Consider the following 19,203-nt stretch of genomic DNA (forward strand, 5'->3'; position numbering starts at 1 on the left):
GTGCGCACACTCGATAACATAGGAGAAAGAGGGTGCATCTATATCAAAAATGTTACCAGAAAAAGAAATGACTCCTGCACACAAGTGGGCAACCAGACAGATGGTAGAACGACACAGGCCTTGCTGCCCTCAAGGATGGGGAATCCTAGCAGACAAAGAAATAAAAAGAGAGAGGGGCGCACCGGCCATGTGCATTATCTTTTGTAAAATATTTATTTAATAAAAATGATAAAAGAAATTACTCACAAGTGGTAGTAGAGCAGGGTGCAATATAAATCAACCACCGACTAGCAGCAAGCGGTTATAATGATGAGCAGAACCTTCCAGAGATCTTAGAGGAACATACAGACATCACTACCAGCTAATGCGTTTCAAAGGGTACGTCCCTTCTTCACCAGAGCACAGCAGTGATCTCTCCTTCAGTGGTCCCTGTATATATATAGAGTGCCAAAAAAGGCACAATCAGTGAACAATCAATGGATCCCTCCCTCCTGATAAAGACGTCCGCATGGGCAAATGATGCCATATACCACGTGGTCCGTCCCACAGTTGATGAACTGCTTCAGACGGTGGATCCTACCGTCTTTGCCAGTGACTGTCTGTTTTCTGTGCCACATGTATTGACATGTTCCACAGTTCCTGACACTGCATTTATAGCTACCTTTCTGGTCAAAAATGTATGTATGTGTGTGTATATATATATATATATATATATATATATATATATATATATATATATATATATTTTTTACATTTGGTTCGGCTTGGGCCATCCCCCCTTTTTTACATATTATCTCCTCATATGCCCAAGGTCAGTCCATGACATGCCAGTGATATGGTTGCCCACGTGACGCGCAGATTGGCATGCGTAGTGAGCACCTTGTGCTAGTGCCAGCTATCATTTTATCATTTATTAGTAATATTTTTTATCATTATTATTTTTATTTTTTATATATATATTTACATATATGTACTTTTTCATTGTTACTTTAACATATGGGGGAGAAATATTTATATATCACACATCATTAGCGATTTTTCTTAATTTTTGGTCTCTATTTTGTGTACACAGCATCATACATCTTTTACTAATGTGCAGAGGGCCCCCCCTGTGTTCATTCATTTTTTGCATCCTCCAGCGCTCCTTTGGGGCCCCTCGATTGGCGCAGCCATTGTCTGCTGGGCTGACGTCAGGTGTTTCCTGTGCTCTATTGGCCGTGACCCCTTGAGGTCTGCCCCCAGCAACATGGCGCCGTATAATCTCTCGCCGCCCACGTCACTGGTGGGCGACGATTGACGCAGAGGAAGTGACGTGTACCCCGCCCCTTCCTCTTGCCTGGAACGCAAATGCACTGGCGTGCGTTCCAGCAAGGATACACTACCAGGAAGCGTATGGCGACCCGCTCACACATACAGGGATCGGACAGTGCTGTCGGTGTAGTAGAAGGTACAGTGCTCACCTACATATGATAGCTTGCTAGCCATAAGGTTCATCCCCCCAATAACAGGCTCATATAGACTATGCCACTCTGCACTTCCTGTGCCCAGCATGCTATCATCCATCACTGTGTTTATGGTATGTTCGCCCACGGGCAGCTTCTGCCTTCGGCAGAAAGTAATCACATTGATATTTACATATATGTATCTATATTCAATTCCATTTTATATTTTATATATTTTCTATTTGACTCTTAATTGACAACTTTCTAATTTTTTATTATCACCTTTGAGGAGCCCAGGAGGGAGGGATCCATTGAGGGGGAGGGGCCCCATGGGCCCTCCCTAATTCACTGATTGTGCCTTTTTTGGCACTCTATATATATACAGGGACCACTGAAGGAGAGATCACTGCTGTGCTCTGATGAAGAAGGGACGTACCCTTCGAAACGCGTTAGCTGGTAGTGATGTCTGTATGTTCCTCTAAGATCTCTGGAAGGTTCTGCTCATCATTATAACCGCTTGCTGCTAGTCGGTGCTTGATTTATATTGCACCCTGCTCTACTACCGCTTGTGAGTAATTTCTTTTATCATTTTTATTTAATAAATATTTTACAAAAGATAATGCACATGGCCGGTGCGCCCCTCTCTCTTTTTATTTCTTTGTATCAAAAATGTCCCTTAGCAAGGAGTATCAGAATTTTTCTGGTTGAGAGCCCTCTGCGCTTAGGAAATCCCACAAAACGGAGATTGTTCCTGCACGAACGATTTTCCAAGTCATCAATTTTAGTGCGGAGAGCTGCCATTTCACCTGTGTGATCTTGCACGGTGGCAGATAAGGGGTGCACAACATCCTCCAGGAAGCTTATACGTTCTTCAGTAGCCCCCTGTTCTATCTCTTAAGTTTTGCACATCTTGTTTCATGAAGTCCATGAAGATAGATGCTATCTGGGTAGAAAGGGAGGCCTTGCAGTCCTGTATAGCCAGCATAATAGTGGCCAGTGTAGGCTCAGCAGGGGGGGGATCTAGAGCCTGGCAGTCCTCATTATCTAGGGGGGAGTCCTGGGGCTGCAGGGAGTGTGGCTGGGTATTAAATAGAGCAGGGCTGGATTCACTCACCAGAGGTGTAGGCTGTTTGAGAAAGGAGGACGACGGCTGCAGCGTGTCAGGCGGCTCTGCCTGTGTCTCTATGCCACCTTGCCATCTGAAAGGGGTGAGTTGTCCCACCACGGATGTCAGCGCGGGTGGCCCGTATTTCACCATGGCGCCAGCCTAAAGTGTGCCCATGACTGTGGGAGAGAGTTTGGTGGCGGTCTGAAGAAGTGACCCAAGATCACTGCAAGATGTCGTTCTTGAGCCGGAGGGGTGGTTCTTCATGTCCGCTCGCTCCACCATCAAGCCACGCCCACCCGGTTAAATATTATTAGGCAATAAGGAATGAGTTTCTGTCATTCAATTAAAGGAAATTGACTGCTGAAAGGTTTGAAAAAGTACAAGGAGATGGCTGCCTGATTCCTCCGCTCCACGCTGTCGGAATCATTAAGCCGGCCTAATAAAGCACAGAGCGAGCGGGGACACAGCAGACTCACCTCCGCGGGCTCCGGATCATCCCTGGACCTAGCCGGTAATGTACCGATCCGTAAAAAACAAACCAAAAGCTCGGCAGCCTCATAGGTCCTCTTCAGCCTTCAGCAGAGGGAAACCCAATATGGCGCCTGAGCCTCCAGAGAGAGATGACGCTGCTCACCTCTCTGATGAGAATCCAGAGTCTCCAGCAGACAGCCTGCAACAATTCCCCACAGTCCTCTCCCCATGGACCCTGATAATCTGCTGGCAAAGTTTCGTAGTATAGTGAGGGATGAAATCACTGTGGCATCTCGCAAACTTTCCTCTGACTTGGTGTAGGGCCTTAAAGAGATAGGCCACCGCACCAATCAATTAGAGCAACGCATGGATCTAGCTACAACAGTGCTGGAGGGACATGAAGAGGAAGTAGATAAGTTGACAGCGGAGCTCGAGACCCTAAAAGATAAATTAGAAGATGCAGAAAATAGGGCCCGCAGGGACAATCTACGCATTTGCGGTATCCCTGAGGTTGTGACAGACCTACAGGGCACAGCTACCGCTTTCTTTCAGGAATTGGCCCCAGAGATCCCAGTGGACAGGCTCGAGTTCGATCGTATACATAGATTCCTGTCTTCTAAACCCACAGATGGTCCCTGAGAGATGTCATCATTAAGTTTCATTATTACCGCACCAAAGAGAAGCTTTTACAGGCTGCAAGAGAACAGCAAACTCTTTCCTTTCAGGGTAATTCCCTACAGATCTTTCACCGGTCACTATCGCCAGACGGCGGGGCCTCAAACCTTATCTTCAAATTCTACAAACTAGAGGTTGACCGATATATCGGCCAATATTTGGCGTTTTTTACTTAATCGGCATCGGCCGATTGTGCTGATAAAAAAGGCCGATTATAACTTCAGGGTGTCTAGCAAATAACTTCTGTAATAGAAGTCAATGCAAGTTGCCTGAAGTTTTCTTCTCTCCTCCTCTGGGCAGCCTGCCAAATCTGATAAGAAGAAACATTGTATCTCTTCAGGTTCTTTTATCAATGAGCTGAACTCTGTGTGTAGGAGTTCTCAGTTTAACCATTTAAAGACTAAATCTTTTCTGACATTTGTTGCTTACAGGTAAAAATCCTGTATTTTCTGCTAGAGAATCACTTAGAACCCCCAAACATTATATATATTTTTTTTAGCAGAGACCCTAGGGAATAAAATTGCGGTTGTTGCAATATTTTATGTCACACGGTATTTGTGCAGCGGTCTTTCAAACGCAATTTTTTTTTTAAGAATACACTAATGAATTTAAAAAAAAAAAAACTAAGCAGTAAAGTTAGCCCAATTTTTTTCGTCCAAAAGTTTTGATTACCTGTTTTTGTGTATTTGATATTTAAGATATAGTTTTTTTTTTGTTATCTAAATTATACATACAAGTGTACTGATTGGAGGTTTGTTTTGTTTAATAAATGTAAAAAATTTTCTGTATCACTTATTACTTAGGGCCCTTTCACACTGGGGCGCTTTGCAGGCGCTATTGCGCTAATAATAGCGCCTGCAAACCGACCCGAAAGTGCCACTGCTTTGTCTCCAGTGTGAAAGCCCCGAGGGCTTTCACACTGGAGCGGTGCGCTAGCAGGACGGGAAAAAAAGTCCTGCTAGCAGCATCTTCGGAGTGGTGAAGGAGAAGAGTATATACCGCTCCTTCACCGGATTTGGCACCTCTTTTATGAGTTGGGTCCCCAAGCCAAAGTGAAATATTATGGGTTCGAATCACATACCTTCTCTATTAGAAGGGGTACCCCGCCAGGGTTGTCCACTTTCCCCACTATTATTCATTCTAGCACTTGAACCCCTGGCGGAAGCCATTAGATTCCATCCGGATATAGCGGGTGTTGAAGTAGCGGGCATCCCGCATAAGTTGTCAATGTTTGCAGATTACATCTTATTGACCATTACTAACTCTAGAATCACCCTCCCTAACCTGCTATCTCTTTTGGATACCTTTGCCACCTTTTCGGGCCTATCAGTTAACCCCGCTAAATCTAAAGCAATGTCGATAAATCTCTCGCCCTCTGAATTAGCAAGCCTGCAGTCAAACTTTTCTTTCCAATGGCTAAATTCACTACCCTACCTTGGGATCCGGCTTACCCCAATATACTCGGACCTATATCAAGCCAATTTTCCCTTACTGTTTAGGAAACTCGCGGGTATGCTCTCCTCATGGTCCACTCTTCCGTTGTCCTGGTTAGGCAGGATTGCAACCGTCCGTATGACCTATCTCCCAAAACTGCTCTATTATTTTCGGGTATTGCCGGTCCAGGTCCCCTCTCATAACCTCCTTATACATCAGCGCAAAATCTTGCAGTTTATCTGGGGCTCCACGAGACCCAGGATTAAGAAACAGGTGCTTTTTGCTCGTAGAATTAATGGTGGCCTATCCGTTCCCTACCTACAGGTTTACTATACAGCAGCAGCCATCGCCCCATTATCCCACCTTCATGAGAAATATCAGCTGCCATTGCAGGCCACTATGAACCTGGTGGACTCATCCGATATCCTTAGCCTCCCTCCCATGGCTCCCTCCAGCACACCGTCCAATTAACATTGGTCCATGTCTGGCCCACTCACTAAGGTTATGGGACACAGTTAAATATTCTGCAGGTCTAATCTCTCTGCATCTTTCCCTACTTTCCCTTCTTCAGTGTCCATTGTTCCCACCTGGATGCGATAACTCACGGCAATTCCGGTGGTGGACTGAAAATGGCTTTGTTGATGTCCATTCCATGTTTTCCCCAACTAGGATTATAACCTTTGCAGCCTTACGTTCCTCTCACAACATCCCTCTCAGGGAACACTTTAGATACATACAAATCCCTCATAAGATTCCAATCTACTCCTTATACCTTAACCCCTTTTGAAAGCCTTTGTAGATCACGACCCCAATCCTCGGGTTTGATTTCTTTAATATACGCAGCCATTGTTGGCTCCAAAAAAACGCCTTTAAGACCATATCATATCCAGTGGTGGCGGAATTGGGTTAAAGGCTAGACCCAGAGGATTGGCAGGTCATGACTATTGCACTGCCTAAGTGCTCCAAGAAGGTTCTTTTCTTGGAAAATGCTTATAAAATACTTTACAGATGGTACTATACCCCGGCCAGATTAGCGAGTTTTATCCCATCATATTCCCCTTTATGCTTCCGTGGGTGTTCTCAAGAAGGCACGATGGCACACATTTGGTGGCAGTGCCCCAAGGTATGCAGACTGTGGGTCAGAGTCTATGCACTTCTTCTCAATCTTTTTAACACTACTATAAAGAGGGACCCCTTTGAGGCCATCTTGGGGAAACCAATTACTGAACTGCTGCGACCAGAAAGCCAATTGGCATCTCATATATTTACTGCAACTAAGTTAACCATTGCAAAGGCTTGGAAAACTCCAGTACTCAGTTTCGAAGCGGGTAAAAACCGCGTTAATGACATCATGGTTAACGAGAAGCTGACGGCCGTGTTATCAGACACACACGACAAATTTCTCCGGACATGGCAACCTTGGGTGGTATATGCCCGCCCTTCCCGTTTTGATTCGGCACTACTCTCTCTGTAGTATGTCTGCACCCCCTCACCCCGCGGACCCCCTCCCCTCCACTTAGCTATCTCTCTCTGTTTTTTTTTTTTTCCTTTCATTCCTATTCTAAATATCTATTGTACCCCTCCTCTGTCCCTTTTTCTTTCTACAATTCTTGTCACCTTTCTACGCCCTCTGACCCGCAGGCTTAGTCCTGCTGGGTCAGGCTGCATGATGACAAAATGCTTACGAACACATATTGCCTTTCTAGAGTTTTGTTTATTACTGTAAGGTTACATAGCGTATTCTATCTTGATTTATGCGCTTTATAATGTCCGGTACCGGTATCACTATGCTTTTACGATCCAGGGTGTAACTACTTCACCATATTTACTAACCTTATAGAACCCTCCATGTTCACTCAGGAAATTTTGATAGTCTTTGTATCCCGAATTATTTCTGGTGCTATTTCAACTATGTAAAAATGTACATGCAATGTAATGTGTTCATTTATGTTATTCTTTTTCTGTACTATTGATGGTCTTTATGCTCAATAAACCTTTTGTACAAGAAAAAGTACAGGAACAGTTTAGTACTGACATGGAAGAAGGACTAAGATGGTGATTAATGTATAGGAATCGCATTCCTCACAGTACCATTTCCATTGTCAGAAAAGTGGAACACTACTTATTGTATAAGCTTCATAAGAGTGTAAAGGCTGGGAGGAATTTTGCTTCTGCAGAGAAACTGCAAGAAAAAGAGGCCATGTATGGTGTGATGGGATGGACCCCACAAAACTGTAATATGCAGAACTATAAGATTATTATCTGATATTAAATATTTACAGAGGATAGCTCATCCATGACAGTTGTAGAGTGTTTGTGGATACCTGACCTTTACAGCTACTTGACCATGGAGCTGCACTATTTCCCTCATTCTGGCATTATAGAAGGCTCCACTCTTCTGGGAAAGCTTTCCATAAGATTTTGAAGTGTCTGTAGGAATTTGTGCCCATTTGAGATCAGGTACTTATGCTGGATGAGACCTGGCTCTTAATTCATCCCAAAGGTGTTCAGTAGGGTTGAGGTTAGGGCTCTGTAAAGGCCACTCAAGTTCTTCAACACTAAACCGGTCAAACTATGTCTTTATGGGGCTGGCTTTGTACACAGGGTCACAGTCATGCTGGAACAAAAAATGACCTTCTCCAAACTGTCAATACAAGGTTAAAATTGTACAATTGTCTAAAATGGCTTTGCAGCATAAACTGTACCTCTCACTGGAAACACCTGAACTTGATAATTTAAGGGATCTCTACATACTTTAGGACATTCAGGTAGGTGTGATTGTCAGATGTCAACAAACAATATTCTTAATAGGGTCAATGGACTAACACTGTGTGTTTTGGTCCCCCTGATCTGCACACAAGGTCTAGTCTACTTCAATTTTTATGGTGATAACTTACTGGGCTTTGTGGGCCTGTACCAACTGCAGGTTGATGTGATCCTGTTCTTTGCGCAGTTCCTTCTCCTGACGTTTTTGTTGTCTTTCAAGTAGCACCATGGCTCGGGCTTCTTGTACCCTCCTGCGGTCCCATTCTGCCTGCCTTTGTCTCTCTTCTTCCTTCAGTCTCTGTCAAAAAAAGCTTTGTTATCATAATGTCAACATGCTTAAAGCTACTGTGGTGCCAAATCTATCTATGATCAATTAATGTATACCTGATTGGGCCATAATACATCCAAAAATCAGTGGAAGGCATTACACTGTATACTGTGGCTTCAGAGAACATTATAACAACTCAAGCAATTAATGTCTAAATTTGGCCACTTTACACTAGATCTTTTTTGAAAAAAAGATCAATTTGATTGATTTTCTAGCAGTTAATGTCGTCAAATTAACAATTGTTTTCGACAATAGTGAAAAGTAAAAAAACTATTCGAAGGAGCAGGATGAAAAATGTTCTTTTTAACCACTTCAGATCCACGCTATAGCCAAATGACGGCTACAGCGCGGACCTGCTTTGTCGGGAGTACGTCCATTGACGTCCTCCCGTGCCCGAGCGGCCTGCGCGACCCCTGCAGGGCGCGCGTGACGCGCTCTGTGATCAGCGAGTCTATGAGACTCGCTGGATCACAGATCGGAGTAAGGAGTCGATCCCAACCCCTTACCACGTGATCAGCTGTCAGCCAATGACAGCTGATCATGTGATGTCAACAGAGCCGGTAATCGGTTATTTTTTTTCTCCTCTCGCTGACGGCGTGAGGAGAAAAAAAAAGCCGAACACTGGCGTCCGTGAAAGGGACATCAGTCCCGATTACGGCGAGCTGCTGTAGATCCTCAGTGCCCACCTGTGCCCCCTGCCAGTGCCACCTAGCAGTAGGCAACAGTGCCGCCTACCAGATGCCCACCAGCGCCACCCATCAGTGCCCACAGTGCCACCCATCAGTGCCCACAGTGCCACCTATCAGTGCCATCTATCAGTGCCCACAATCAGTGCCTCAACAGTGCTGCACATCAGTGCCACCTATCAATGCCCATCAGTGTCACCTACCAGTGCCCATCAGTGCCACCTATCAGTGCCCAGTGCCATCTATCAGTGGTACCTATCAGTGCCCATCAGTGCCACCCATCAGTGCCATCTTTTCATTGGCCATCAGTGCCGCCTTATCTGTGCCCATCAGTACCGCCTTATCTGTCCCTATCAGTGCTGCCTTAACTGTGCCTATCCGTGCCCATCAGTGCAGCCTATCAGTGCCCACCAGTGCAGCCTAATGAGCGCATATCAATGAAGGAGAAAAATTACCTGTTTGCAAAATTTTATAACAAACTATGAAACAGGATTTTTTTTCTTCAAAATGTTCAATTTTTTTTTGTTTGTTTAGCAAAAAATAAAAACCCCAGCTGTGATTAAATACCACCAAAAGAAAGCTCTATTTGTGGGAAAAAAATGATAAAAATTTCATTTGGGTACAGTGTTGTATGACCGCGCAATTGTCATTCAAAGTGCGTCAGCGCTGAAAACTGAAAATTGGTCTGGGCAGGAGGGGGGTTTTAGTGCCCAGTAAGCAAGTGGTTAACAAATTAAATTCTAACAGTGAATGTTGTTTATATTGTTATAATGTTGTTTATGTTCGGAAAATTTAATTCATTCCAAAATCAAAATGTTAAAACTAGACGAACCAAACAAATTTTGAATGACATGCAAAGTCTTTGATGATATTATCAATATGTACCGACAAGATTTTTGTATGAGGGATGTCGAATAGGAGAGAGCCAGGAAGTGAATAACAACTGGGAATCAGCCACAGTATATGGCCATCTCTAGTTTTCTATTGTGGAGGTACAGTAATTATCCTAATCTCTATATTAAAATACAGAAATTATAAAGTCAAACTGAGCAAGTTCATAGAGGAGGTCTGCTTTCAAGATGAAGGAGACAAAAAAACATCCTGGGTCTACGATTGCTGGGGATCCCCCTGCCCATCTAAACCCTCTTCAATGTAGACATGGAAATGCAACATTGCCCTGGAAATGTACTAAAACATAATGGGGGGAATTTTCTAAAACTGGAGAAGACCGAATCCGGAAGCAGCTGTACACAGTAAAAATAGAAATGCAAGGAAAAAAAAAACGTGTGTATATAGATAGATAGATATCTATCTATATACACACACACTTCAGCTCCGGAAGATTTACCCCCTTCCTGACCAGGCCATTTTTTGCGATACGGCACTGCGTTATTTTAACTGACAATTGCACGATCGTGTGACGCTATACCCAAATAAAATTTATGTCCTTGTTTCCCCACAAATAGTGATCACCTCTGCGATTTTTATTTTTTGCGCTATAAACAAAAAAAGAACAATTTAAAAAACAAAACATATTTTTTTTAAACATATCTAACAAAGAAATGTAAAAAATCAAATCTCTTCATTCATTTAGGCCGATATGTATTCTGCCTCATATTTTTGGTAACATTGTTCGTGGGGGACCGGACAGCAGTACAATAATGAGTACCTGCAGGCAACAGTAAAGCATAGTGGAGGTTCCTTGCAAGTTTGGGGCTGCATTTCTGTAAATGGAGTTTTGGTCAGGATTAATGGTGTCCTCAATGTTTAGAAATACAGGCAGATACTTATCCACCATACCATGCCATCAGGGAGGCGTGTGATTGGCCCCAAATTTAGTTTGCAGCAGGCCAATGACACCAAACATACAGCCAATTTCATTAAGAACTATCTTCAGTGTAAAGAACAAGGAGTCCTGGAAGTGATAGTTTGTTCCCCCCACAGAGTCCTGATCCCAACATCATTGAGTCTGTCTGGAATTACATGAGGAGACAGAAGGATTAGATGCAGCCTACGTCCACAGAAGATCTGTGGTTAGTTCTCCAAGATACGGTATTTGGAACATTTTGCCGAATTCCTTAAAAAACGGTGTGCAGGTGTAACTAAAAGAGTTAATACTGTTTTGAAAGCAAAGGGTGGTCACATCAAACTTTGATTTGGATTTCTGCTCATTTACTTTCCATTTTGCTAATTGATAAAAATAAACTATTAACACTTCGATTTCTGAAAGCATTTTTAACTTAACCTCCCTGGCGGTATGATTATTTCAGATTTTTGCGTCTCAAAACGGTACAATTATTTTGCATAGAAATTTGGCGTTTTATATTGATTGTCTGTAATTCTTAGCAATAACACACTTAGATCTGTCCACCAAGAGTCTAGTAGACATCCCGGGTATGATGAAGTTTGAAACACAAAATCATAAATTATAATATAATAAATAAATATAATTAAAAAAATAATAATATAATAATAATAAAATTAATTTCCCCACGATTCACTATCGCTCAATTCTGCAACTGTTCTAATTTACTATCGCTGTTTTCTAGCTGGTCTAAAGCCACTTTTGACGTAAAGGGACACTTTTTGGTTGCTATGGACAATCTCAAGTTTCCAGGCAGAAAGAACAGTATATATAATATAAAACTGCATGCAGGGCATGGGCCAAAGCACTGGGGACAAAAAGGAAGTGAAATGATTTCATACAGTACTGTAATCTGCAAGATTACAGTATTGTATGTGTTATGATTTTTACATTTCTTTGAATTTGCCGCCAGGCTCCGCCCCCGTGCGTCTCGACGCTCGCAGGGAACGAAGCCTGGCACAGAGAGGCTTCGGGCAGAGGACGGAGCCCGCAGACAGCGTGGGGACATCACAGGATCCTGGGGACAAGGTAAGTAACCTGCACCAGGATCCTGAGATGTAATCCCGAGTGTGGCTCTGGGTTACTGCTGAAATTTAACCCCGAGCCACACTCGGGAATACCGTCAGGGAGGCTACAGCATTTTTTCACACTTCACACCGGTCTAAAATTTTTCTTGGCCATTGAAGGACAGGCAGGCTTAGAATCCAGCTCAGCCAGAAAACTGACCATGCTGGGATGGATGTGCTTCTGTGTCTAACGTGGTCAGTTTGAAATAGGAAAGCAGGGGGACTGGCAGAATCACCAGGTATTTCACATTCACACTAAAGGGAGAAGCACAAAAAGAACAAGATGCTTTTTTACACAAGTACATGGTACAACAGCCACATATCAGGAATTTGAAATGTTGGTGTAACAAACACTTTAAGCTTGGAAAAGTAAATCTGAAAGTTGATTGGTTGCCATGCACAGCTGCTTCAGATTCTGTCTGCTCCAGTGCTGGTAAATTCCCTTCAATGATTTTCTGAGGTTGGGAGCTGGGCTTTGACATATAATGCTATTTTACTACAGCAATGCAGACTTATTTTCACAAATACAAGTGAAAACAGACATGCCCATACCATCTTTTCCTGTATCTGTTGCTGCTGGACATTAATAACTTCCTCCAGTTGTTCTGGTCTCATTCCTTTCCAGCGATCAGTAACTATGCGGTGCGGGCCAAAAGCACTTATTGCTTGGGCGGGGTTTTCAGAAAGGAGGTCTCCTTCGACGAGGTTGAAGATTTCTACAGAATTGTCCTCCTCTTCCTGTTGCTTCTCAAACTTTCTTCTTGCTAATGATTCTTCTGCCTAGATGACAACAAAAACATCGACATAAGGTCAACCCGTTTAAAGATAATGTGAAAACTGTGTATGTTTAAAAAGCCTATACTATAAAAATTTATTGTCTTTGCTCCTCTCAAGTGGAAAGTGTAAATGCTATAGTAAAATTTTTAAAAAGTTTTAAAGTGACACTAAGCAATATCCATATTCTCCAAAAATAATGCATACATATCCACTAATAAATGGCCCTGTAATCTATATTTCATTAAATTAATTACGGTGTTTTCTGCCCACCTTGTAAAGTCCATAAGCTCCCAAACCCCTTCTTTCCCTTTCATTTGGTTTTGGAATGTGCAGTGCACATTGTTTGAGGTCATGGGCACTGCTCTATGCATCCTACAAATCCCATAATATGTAGTCATACTCAGGAGCGAGCAAGAGAGGGTGGATACGTTCTTATATACAGTGGGACCTTGGAGAATGAAGGTAGCCATCCTCTAACAGGAAGTCAAATCACAGTGGCAGATTGCAGATTTGAAGGAGGTTAAGAGCAATAGAAGCTATGATTCTGAGTTAGGAATACATACTTGGATGGGATTTGTCTAAGCATGAATATAGTTAGTGCAGCACTAAAGCTGTACCAAAACACTATAGAGTTGATTTACAAAAGACAAATAAACTGTGCAAACTGCAAATTCAATTGCTCCAGAGCTTAGTAAATGAGGTGAAGCTTTGTAAAGCATACCCAATCACATGCAAGGAAAATAAAAAAAGCATTTAGCTTGCACCAGATTGGATGATGGCAGTCAGCAGAGCTTCCCCCATTTACTAAGATCTGGAGCAACTGCACTTGTAGATTGCAACTGCACTTGCAAAGTGCCCAGTCTATTTCCTTTTAGTAAATCAACCTCTATGAATGTATAATCAAAAAAGCATTTACAAATCACAATATTCTAGAGGGTTGATTTACTAAAGGCAAATAGACTGTTGCTTCTCCTCGTCTATTAAACCTTGGAGCAAACGCCCTTGCAGAGTGCAACTGCACGTGTAAATTACAGTTTTTTCATTTTTAGTAAATCGACCCCAAGGTCTCTAGGTGATCAAGTAACATGAGAGCTTTCCCTTATCTACCTACCAACAATTTCCCAAGGCTGCTGGCAGATGATACTCTTAGGCCCCTTTCAGACGGGCAGACTCGCCAGCGGATCTGCCTACTTAGTGGGGATCTCCGCTGAGCAGGCAGATGACAGGTCTGTGTCTGCTCAAAACGGACACAGACCGCTTACCTCTATTGGTGGTTGGATGGGAATGGACCACCTGTCTGTTTCCATCTGACTGTCATCCAATCCGATCCACCAGACGGATGGGGAATGGATCCTCCATCTGTCCGTTTTTATAGGATAGGATTGGATCAGAAGTCGGTGGTTGTTAATGGACACATATCCGTTGACATCCGCCGCGCCATAGAAGGCAATAAATGGTTAGTACTTAACCACTTGCCGACCGGCTCACGTACATATACGTCGGTAAAGTAGTTCATTCCCACGAATTGATGTACCCGTACGCCGGCTCCTTTGCGAGCCACAGTAGGCGTGCGCCCGCTGCACGGCGGGGGGACCCGATCGCCTCCGTCCACCCGGAGAGAGCCAGAATGGGGATTTGTGTATGTAAACACACAAATCCTCGTTCTGACAGGAGAGAAGAGACAGATCTGCTGTTCGTAGTAATTACGAACAGCGATATGTCTCCTCCTCCAGTCAGTCCCATCCCCCCCACATTTTGAAACACTCATGAGGGAACACATTTAACCCCTTGAACGCCCCCTAGTGTGAACCCTGCCTACCCGTGACATTTACATGATAATCAGTGCATTTTTATAGCTCTGATCGCTGTATAAATGCCAATGGTCCCAAACAAGTGTCAAAAGTGTCCGATCTGTCCGCCGAAATGTCGAAGTCCCGCTAAAAATTGCAGATCACCTTCTGTTAAAAAAAATAAATAAAAATGGCAGATAACCGCCCATTACTAGTAAAAAAAATAATAAAAATGCCATAAATCTATCCCCTATTTTGTAGATGCTATAACATTTGTGCAACCCAATCAATATAGGCTTATTGCGATTTTTTTACCAAAAATATGTAGAAAAATACATATTGGCTTAAACTGATGAAGTAATTAGTTTTTTTTTATTTTTTGGGGGATATTTATTCTGGTAAAAAGTAAAAAATATTGTTTTTTTTTCAAAATTGTCAGTCTTTTTTTGTTTATAGCTCAAAAAAAAAAAATGCAGAGGTGATTAAATACCACCAAAAGAAAGCTCTATTTGTGGGAAAAAAGGACATCAACTTTGGGTACAGTGTCGCACGACTGCGCAATTTTCAGTTAAAGCGGCGCAGTGCCGTATCGCAAAAAATGGCCTGGTCATTAAGGGGGAAAATCTACCGGTCCTTAAGTGGTTAAATCGTCCCTTCTTTAAAGTGGAACTTTAGTCCAAAAATTAAAGGGGTTGTAAAGGTTCGTGTTTTTTCATCTTAATGCATCCTATGCATTAAGGTGAAAAAACACCTGTCAGTGACTGGCCTCCGAGCCCCCCCATCTTACTAACTTGAACCCTCAAACTTGTATCACGGGGATGCGCTCTCTCTCTGCCCGGGGTTCTCAGCTGTTGATTGGATAGATTGATAGCAGTGCAGCCATTGGCTCCTGCTGCTGTCAATCAAATCCAATGACACGGGTGTCGGGGGCGGGGCCGAGTCCTGCATTCGGCCTCTATGTAAGCCGAATGCTTGACTCTGGTTGTAATGCTTGACTGTTTTAATTCCAACACCGTTCACCTGATTTGGATGTAAATACCCTCAAATTAAAGCTGAAAGTCTGCAGTTAAAGCACATCTTGTTTGTTTCATTTCAAATCCATTGTGGTGGTGTATAGAGCCAAAAAGATTAGAATTGTGTCGATGTCCCAATATTTATGGACCTGACTGTATCTACAGTTCAATTTTACACTAATGTACCCTAATTATGTAGATCAGAAAACATTTTTTAGGGGTTCCTCAAGACCTGTAAGGGTTCTTCCAGGGTAAAAAGGTTGAGAAAGGATGTTCAAAGCTGTAAGGAAGTGCTTGAAATCCAAAGCCTCCTTCTTCTTTTGGTTCATGTAGCCTTCCTTGGTTCCCTACCTGTCAGGTGCAGATTCCCTCTTTTTTTATCGCCTTTCTGCTTAACCACCTGCCTACCGGGCACATTTACCCCCTTCCTAACCAGGCCAATTTTTAGCATTCACCGCTGTCCCATTTTGAACTAAAATTGAGTGGTCAGGCAACACGGTACACAAGCAACATTTTTATCATTTTCTCACACAAATAGAGCTTTCTTTTGGTGGTATTTAATCACCACTGGTTTTATTATTTTTTTGCTAAAGAGGGAAAAAAGGACCCGAAATTTGGAAAAAAACAAAAAAACTTTTTAACGGTTTATTATACAATTTTGGAAACAGGTAATTTTTCTCCTTCACTGATGTGCAGTGATGAGGCTACACTGATGGGCACTGATGAGGCTGCACTGATGAGGCGGCACTGCTGGGCTGCACTGATAGACAGCACTGATAGGGGGCACTAATTGACAGCACATATGGGTAATGATTGACAGCACTGGTGGGCACTGTTGGGACTGCACAGATAATCAGGACACTGATAATCAGTGCCCTGATTATCAGTGTGCATGTCCCATTTAGAAAAGCCGATGATCGGCTCTCTTCTCCGATCCTCATGCTGTCAGCATGAGGAAAGGAGCACCGATCACCGGCTTCTTTTTACATCCATAATCAGCTGTGATTGTGATCAGCAGTGTGCGATCACAGAGCGCACCTCCAGCGCTCAGTAGCAGGCGAGATCACAGGAGGCCGTCATAACTAGCCATCCGCGCTGTAGCCATCAGTTGGCTATAGTGTGGTTAATTTTTCTCCTGATTTCCATTCTTCCTCTGTGATCTGTATAGGCTGTATAAGGCACTGCTGTATGGGTATTGGCAGGGCCAGGGGATCCCCCATTGGTTTGGGGAACATTCTCAGGACCCCTTGGCCCTGGCGGCCTTATGAAACAGGTCTATTTTCTGCTGCTGTGTTAGTTCTCATTTTCTTCTTTATGTTTACATTGCCTCTTTTGGTTGTTTTTGGAAGCTAACTTGTGTGACAACTATCAATGCTAGCCCCTGCATGGGCGTAACTATAGCATCTTGGCTACTTGTTAAACTCGAATAAAAATTATTGAAACAGAAATCCAACTTTAGAGTCTTTGTTGTGATCACCAGATTAAAAGAGGCTACAGAGGTCAGGGATGACTTGCTTTAATGCCATTTTTCTGATAATTTTACTAAAAAAAGGTGCCTATAATTATAAAGTTATCTTCCGCATCATCATAAGATTATGGTTTGCATGCCTTACTCCAACTCTTCTAACATGCCTTGTCAGAACCTTTTTGGAAGACTGGATTTTCCCAGGCTGAAAGTGGTTTCCTTGACAAAAGCCAGTGGCAGGGGTATTTGTTTCTACTTCTACCTCACTCCTCCATGCACTTGACCCATATAAACCTGCATGTTTAAGGAAAGATCCTTTGCGCAAAAGGTCTTTTGGCTGTTAATTATGCCCTAACTGTCTTCCTATTGTGTAATGTCTGCAGGTAGGTCACATGATCAGGAAAAACTTTGACTGGTTAATGATCAGCAATAGAAACAGAAGCTAGCGGTGACAGTTGGGCTTGAGAGCCATCCGCTGTGCAAAGTGTCAGGACATTGTGCTGGGAAGTGTTAATATATAGATTGTGAGGAGGAAGGGGTCAAAAATTCAAAGTACTGAAGCAAGAAGTTCAACATGGCAGCTAGGCAACTGGCATTTTACAGAAGAAGATTATCAATGATAGCCTTTATATTTTTTAGAAAGGTTTTCTTGATATTAAAATTCTCTGGGTGGTATTAATATTTAGGAATACATTTTCACAGAGAGCGGTGTAGCCTTCTGAAATAGCTTTGGATTTCTGTATGGCAGTTTCTGTGCTTAGAGGGATTCTTCAAGAAGGAAAAGTAAACTCACTTGACAAACAAATCCTCCACATTACAATAATTGCCATGTCTCGCAGCAGCAGATCAAGCAATCTTTAGCAGCTGAGATGAATAGCTATCAAATGTTTCCATGGAAAAGCAAAGCAGGCTTTTGCAACTGCAGCTATCAGGGCTTATAATGGGCATACTGAAACATTTAAAGTTTATGAGGACCAGCAGACCAGAGTAGCTGAATGGGAGGAGGGGGTGATTGCAAAGTTCAGGAGACAGTCTCAGACTCTGGAAATCTTTTGTTTAGAGTTGACTCATCAGACATAATTGTAGTTCTCTTTAATTACAAATCAGTTACTCATTCTCAAGAAAAAGATCCAAAATACAGAGCATTCTGATCTTGCCTGCATTCTATCGGATTGAGTAATTTTAAAGCCTTTTAAATGTTATAACACCATATTCCTGTGCATAGAAGATGAAGTGTGCAAAGTGAAGCATCGTGAACTATCTGCCCTCCAACACTCTGATCTTATAAAGTGCTGCAGGGAAACCACAATTGGCTTTGGAATGCATGCTGTTTGTTTTATTGGGTATCTTTTTATTTAATGTCCCTATGCTGATGACATTTCAGATGGCATTTATCCAAATACTGTACAGGCTGTGGGGACATAAGCAACAACACTGGGGATGTATTCGCACAGTTATTTCACTGCTTTGCCTGATAGTGGAAGTCAAGCCATTTTTTTTGCTTATATATGTAGCACTCACCGAAAAACGTTGGCTGCCTTATCAACTTATATTTAAAAAAAATGTACATTTGCACCTAAATGCCTCATTAATTCATTCTTGTTGGTGCTGCTTTCCTCACACCTCAAGATTGCTCTGGCAAGCAAGATAATAAATAATAATAATCTAAATGGGCAGAGGGAAAAAAAACTCTGCAAAACTGTCAGAGGGTCAACAAGATTAGAAAGCAGGTTTATACAGAACTCTCTGCTAGTCTGCTTGTGAAAACATCACTCTGTAGCAGACCTTCTGACACCGATCCGATTTAATGCCTTGGGCTGGTTGAGTAGCAGTTCCTCCCACTGATCACTGCGGTTCCTCCTGCTGACCCCCTAGTCACTGCAGGACACAGCAGTTGGTGGGAAGATACAGTCTGGAGAGTGGAGGCCATATTTATCCACACACCTGGAAGTGTGGATTAGGATAAGTTCCAGGAGCTCTGCTACTGAGCAAAGTTTAAAGATGAATTCCGGCCATGATATAGTATATGTCTACATAGTTACATTGGTCCAACTTGTATATACCATACCTGGCCAATGTCCCTGGGAGCTGGAAATGGATGTCACCGCCCCCACCTTGTCCAATCAGAGAACCTTTTGCATTCTCTGAATGGCGCCCATGCCAAGGGGCCGATCTACTGTGCTCACAATGCATTCTCCCGGCTTTTACTGAAGTAGCAATGCCATGTATATATAAGATACAGTGCTAGTAAAAACTAGTAAAAAGCGTAACTTCACCCAAAAGGGGGGAATTTCCCCTTTTAAGCCCATTTAACACC

General features: G+C 42.8%; 1 protein-coding gene across 1 annotated transcript in view; it reads right to left on the reverse strand.

Annotated features, from left to right (window-relative positions):
- Nucleotides 1-19,203, reverse strand: part of RIBC2 (RIB43A domain with coiled-coils 2) — a 49,960-nt gene that overhangs the window by 10,082 nt on the left and 20,675 nt on the right. Inside the window, exons 5-6 of the mRNA XM_073621916.1 lie at nt 12,394-12,621; nt 8,028-8,194 (exon numbers count right to left, since the gene is read on the reverse strand). Of these exons, the coding sequence (XP_073478017.1) occupies nt 8,028-8,194; nt 12,394-12,621 (395 nt within the window). The remainder of the gene's footprint in view (nt 1-8,027; nt 8,195-12,393; nt 12,622-19,203) is intronic.

This window comes from Aquarana catesbeiana, linkage group LG03 (assembly GCF_042186555.1).
Source record: "Aquarana catesbeiana isolate 2022-GZ linkage group LG03, ASM4218655v1, whole genome shotgun sequence".
Taxonomy (NCBI): domain Eukaryota; kingdom Metazoa; phylum Chordata; class Amphibia; order Anura; family Ranidae; genus Aquarana; species Aquarana catesbeiana.